This window comes from Chlorocebus sabaeus, chromosome 21 (assembly GCF_047675955.1).
Source record: "Chlorocebus sabaeus isolate Y175 chromosome 21, mChlSab1.0.hap1, whole genome shotgun sequence".
In the NCBI taxonomy this organism is placed as follows: Eukaryota; Metazoa; Chordata; class Mammalia; order Primates; family Cercopithecidae; genus Chlorocebus; species Chlorocebus sabaeus.
Genome location: NC_132924.1, coordinates 23,068,381 through 23,073,155, shown reverse-complemented (window position 1 = coordinate 23,073,155; position 4,775 = coordinate 23,068,381). Strand labels below are relative to the sequence as shown.

The window sequence follows — 4,775 nt, the reverse complement described above, 5'->3', positions numbered from 1 at the left end:
TCTTATATGTTCATGCCATATGAGTAGAATCATATTCCTGTCCGTTTTCTCCAGCTGTCTGGAAATATATGCTTACAATCTTTTATTAATCAAAATGTAAGATCAATAAGTTCAAATATACAGAAAAATATAGAAGTATGCAAACATGTTGGCATATTTAGATTCACCATGTAAGTGAGATCATGTGGTATTTGTCTTTCTGTGCCTGGCTTATTTCACTTAACATAATGTCCTTCAAGTTCCTCCATGTTGCTGTAAATGACGAGATTTCTTTCTTTCTTAAGGCCGAATTGTATTCCATTAAGTAAATATACCACATTTTCTAAATCTAAAAAAGTCAAACTCATAGAATTAGAGATTAGAATGGTGATTACCAGGGGTTAGGGATAGGAATTGGGGCGATGATGGCTAAAGGATACAAAATTTCAGTTGGAGGAATAAGTTCAAGAGAGCTGTCAAGATTAACTGTGGCGACTACAGTTAATAACAATGTATTGTGTTCTTGAAAATCGCTAAGAGAATAGATTTTAAGTCCTCTCACCACAAAATAAGTATGTGAGATACTCGATTTAACCATTCCACCATTTATACATATTTCAAAACATCACATTGTACACAATAGATATATGCAATTTATTATTAATTTTAAAAACAAATGGTTTAAAATGCTAATATTAGTCACTTCCATATGGTGAGATAATGGGCAATTTTTATTTCCTTCTTCCGCATTTTTTTATGCTTCCTAATTTTTGCCATTATCCATGAATTATGGACGGGGTAGGTTAAAGTAATATTTACTCTTCTAGGCAGTGGATATTTAGGACATTAAATCCAGGAACTGACTCCATTGCTGAGAAGCTACTTGTGGCGATCATCTTCTCCCAAGCTCCACATTTTAGCTTTGTACAGAGTGATGTCATTGTAGACCCTGAAGTGGTTCATCCTACGGTCACTGCGTTCTGGGTCGACCAAGGGCTCTGAGTCCCACCCAATTTCCTGGTTTTCAGTTTGTGCCTCCGGGTACTTCTTCCTTGGCCCCTGGGCAGCATGGTGAATGAGATTCAGAAACCTGGCGTCTGCGGGTTCCTCCAGGTTATCATGCCAAGACATGGGCTTCCTCGTAATCCTGTGAACCTTGCGCAGGGGATTCACGTGGTACTGAGTGTAGAGTTTCTGGGTTCGTAACTCTTTGAGGTACAGCTCCCGCAAGATCTGGTTCTGATGGACCTCATCTGTGACCACCCTCTCTTTCGGGTGTCCAGCCATGGCCTTGGAGCTGCTCCGTGGGTCCGGCACTCTCTTGGCGTCCTCTTACCACTCGCTCGGCCGCGGGCCTCCTGCAGTCTCTAGGCAACGGCGCCCCGCTCCATCTCCAGGCAACAGCGTTCTATGATACCGCTCTGGCCTCTCGGAATCCAGCCTCTTTACTAGAACTGCCTCTCGATACTGCCAGGAAAAAGGCTTGCCATCAACTGGCAAACCCAGGAGATAATGAACATAAAACTGGACCTCACGTTGGCCAATCACCTCCCTCCTTGAGAACAGATTCGATGCTTTTCAATCCCCTACCTTCTCTGCCTCTGGTTCTACAGTTTGCTCTGTGGTTACAGACCAAGTTCCACGGAGAAGCCAGTTCAAATGCAGACGCTTGTGCAGTCTGGCTGCCCAGGCAGGAGAGGAAAGGCGCAGGCCAGGCTGAATATTCGCTTGCCATGGTCTTGGATTCCCTGTGTCTGCCAGGTCGTTGCTGGGAATCCACAGTCCTGGCAATTCTGAACTGCCTGAGAACTGCCCCAGTAGGAGGGAAACCATTTCTCCAGGGTGAGATTTGTAAATCGTCAGGTCTGGTTGGGGGTGGCTGGGTAGGGAGTGAGGACTAGAGTACAGGAAACTAGCAAGAAGGGCTATGAGGAGGGCGAGGGGGGAAGATAGGAGGGCACTGGGAAAGGGGTGCCTGACGAACAAGTTGGCGGCACACAGACGCTCTGGTAGTAACAGAGGAAGAGCTGGGCAGAAAATTCCTTGAGGTAGGGTACTGGGAAGAGGAGACATCAGTCAGCTTGGGCAAACGGGTAGGGCAGAAAATCGAACAAGATGGACGGCTCTGGAGAGGAGGCTGAGGGCAGGAAGTTTGAGGAGTAACGGGGGGAAGGAGGGCTGGAAGACGAGAGCGGGAAGGAACAGAAAGAAATGGAGCCTGGGGTTGAGGCCGAGAGATTGGAGGTAGCTTTCTAGTCATTTTTCCAAATAAGCGCTGTAGTAACTCACTTGTCCAAACGAATCAAAATGAGGAACTGAGATGTGCTGAGACCGATTCCAGCTTTTATCCCCTCAGGACATTCCATCACATAATGCCTATTATGAAATGTACATGTATCTCCTTAGGACATTTCATCACAGAATCTCTATTATGAAATGTACATACTCCCCTTTGTTCCAGTGAGGAAGCCCCACCAACCAGAGAAAAGATCTCAGTTTCTTGGTTTAAGAGTGATCAAGGGGGCCGGGCGCGGTGGCTCAAGCCTGTGATCCCAGCACTTTGGGAGGCCGAGACGGGCGGATCACGAGGTCAGGAGATCGAGACCATCCTGGCTAACCCGGTGAAACCCTGTCTCTACTAAAAAATACAAAAAACTAGCCGGGCGAGATGGCGGGCGCCTATAGTCCCAGCTACTTGGGAGGCTGAGGCAGGAGAATGGCCTAAACCCGGGAGGCAGAGCTTGCAGTGAGCTGAGATCCTGCCCCTGCACTCCAGCCTGGGCGACAGAGTGAGACTCCGTCTCAAAAAAAAAAAAAAAAAAAAAAAAAAAAAAAAAAAAAAAAGAGTGATCAAGGGAAATAGCAAAGAAAAGAAATGGAGCTGTAATATTGGTCCCTGTTCTTGGGATACCATGTAGTTTTGCCACTCCACAGACAAAGATTGATCAAGGGGCTAACAGAGGTAGGGGCTTGGGGCCTAGGAGAGCAGTTCTGAAGCAGGAATTGGGAAAATGGGAAGTCAGTATCCTACTCTCTTTCCCTTACTGCATTGTTCAAAACCCTTTCACATTATCTACCTCACTACATGAATATGCATGATTAGAGATGTTATGTTCATTTTACCAGTGAGGACACTAAAGACCAGAGAGGGAAGAACCATAGGCAGGCAGTGGGTGGCTAAGCAGGTGGGACAAGAACTTGGGCCAAAAAGAGGGGGCAGGTAGGAAAGGCCACAAAATGGCACAAAGCGCTGACCAGCACCATTGCCTCCTCCGGTGTCTCTGGACAGGATCTTGTAGGGGATGTCTCAAGAAGAGCTGTAGTTTTTGTAGCTTACCTCTTGGTCCCTGTGCTCCCTTGGTTTGATGACTTAATCTTCACTGGAACCAGACACACAGGGTCCAAGCTGGCAGGATGACTGCCCACTCCTGAGCACCTAGTGACTAGATCTGGACTTCCTTGCTCACTACCTGAGATGCCTAACTCCATCAGATGATGAAGGGAGCTGCTGCACCCTCCCCTCTTTTTTGTCTGAAGTAGCAACCCTCTCTGCTGAACGTTCCTGGTTTCTTTGAATGCCATTCGAATCATAAGCTCCTTTGGTCCCCTATTCTCTCCCGTGCTTGTATCACCATAAGATTCTGAATTTTCTCCCTTGGCCCAACACCCTTTTCCTCCCATGCTGCATAAAACTTCCAGTTATGCTTTGGAAGTCCAGCTACATGATTAGCAAACTTCCCTTTTTCCATAGACTGCTTCTTTATTGACAGTTCCTTGCCTTTCCTTGCTTTAATTGTAACTTGGATTTCTCTTAAGGACATTGCTTTTTATCTCAAGTAGAAACTACTTATTCTCTCAAACTCTAAAGTACTTCAGAGTAAGAATGTGGTTTATAGAGTCTCCTCTCTCCTTCTGACTCCTTGAAAACCACACTGCATTATTCATCTCTTCATACTGGAAAATCTCTTGCTCCTTATGAGTTATCTTTAAACTAGGAAAGAAAACTTACTGGGAAGTAAAAAAGTAACAACTTCCTTATAATCACCTAAATGAACAAAAATGTTAATTCATAGTTCAGAAAACTTTGTCTATTCAGAAAACAAGTATGTTCTCTATTTTCACTGTGTTTTAGTCTGTTCTCATGCCGCTAATAAAGACATACCTGAGACTGCATAATTTACAAAGAAAAAGAGGTTTAATAAACTCACAGTTCTATGTGGCTGGGGAGGCCTCATAATCATGGCAGAAGGCAAAGAAGGAGGAAAGGCACATTTTACATGGTGGCAGGCAAGACAGCATGTGCAGGGGAACTCCCCTTTATAAAACCATCAGATCTCATGAGACTTACTATCATGAGAACAGCAAAGGAAACTTTGATTCCATTACCTCCCACCAGGTCCCTCCCATGACATGTGGGAATTGTGAGAGCCACAATTTAAGATGAGATTTGGGTGGGGACACAGCCAAACCATATCACACTGATTGTAAACAACAGCCAATAGATTGTTTACTTTGGAACAGGTTGAAGGAAGAGTCAACATATAGTTCTATAGAACATGTTGCAGGCAGTGAGGGAAGAGAAAGCATGGGAATTTTTGAAGATCTTTCTAAGTTCCCTTCAATTTGGAGAATAGCACTTAAGAATCTGGGAAAGCCAAGAAAAGAAAGGAGCTCAGTTCCTCACCACAGAATGACACTGGTAGCAGAATCAAGAAATAGCAGGTGCCTACATGGACTTTCCATTATGGAGACCCAGGTCCTGCAAGCAGCCTGACCCATGGCTGGCTGAGTTACTT

At 45.0% G+C, this 4,775-nt stretch overlaps 1 protein-coding gene across 1 annotated transcript; it reads right to left on the bottom strand.

Annotated features, from left to right (window-relative positions):
- Positions 1–612: 612 nt before the first annotated feature.
- On the bottom strand, positions 613–2,348 carry LOC103226197 (protein CFAP144P1). The gene is made up of 2 exons (XM_037996248.2): positions 1,570–2,348; positions 613–1,472 (listed from the first exon to the last, which is right to left on the bottom strand). Exon 2 carries the CDS (start codon positions 1,264–1,266, stop codon positions 859–861), a length of 408 nt encoding a protein of 135 aa, XP_037852176.2. The 5' UTR covers positions 1,267–1,472; positions 1,570–2,348; the 3' UTR covers positions 613–858.
- Positions 2,349–4,775: the final 2,427 nt, after the last annotated feature.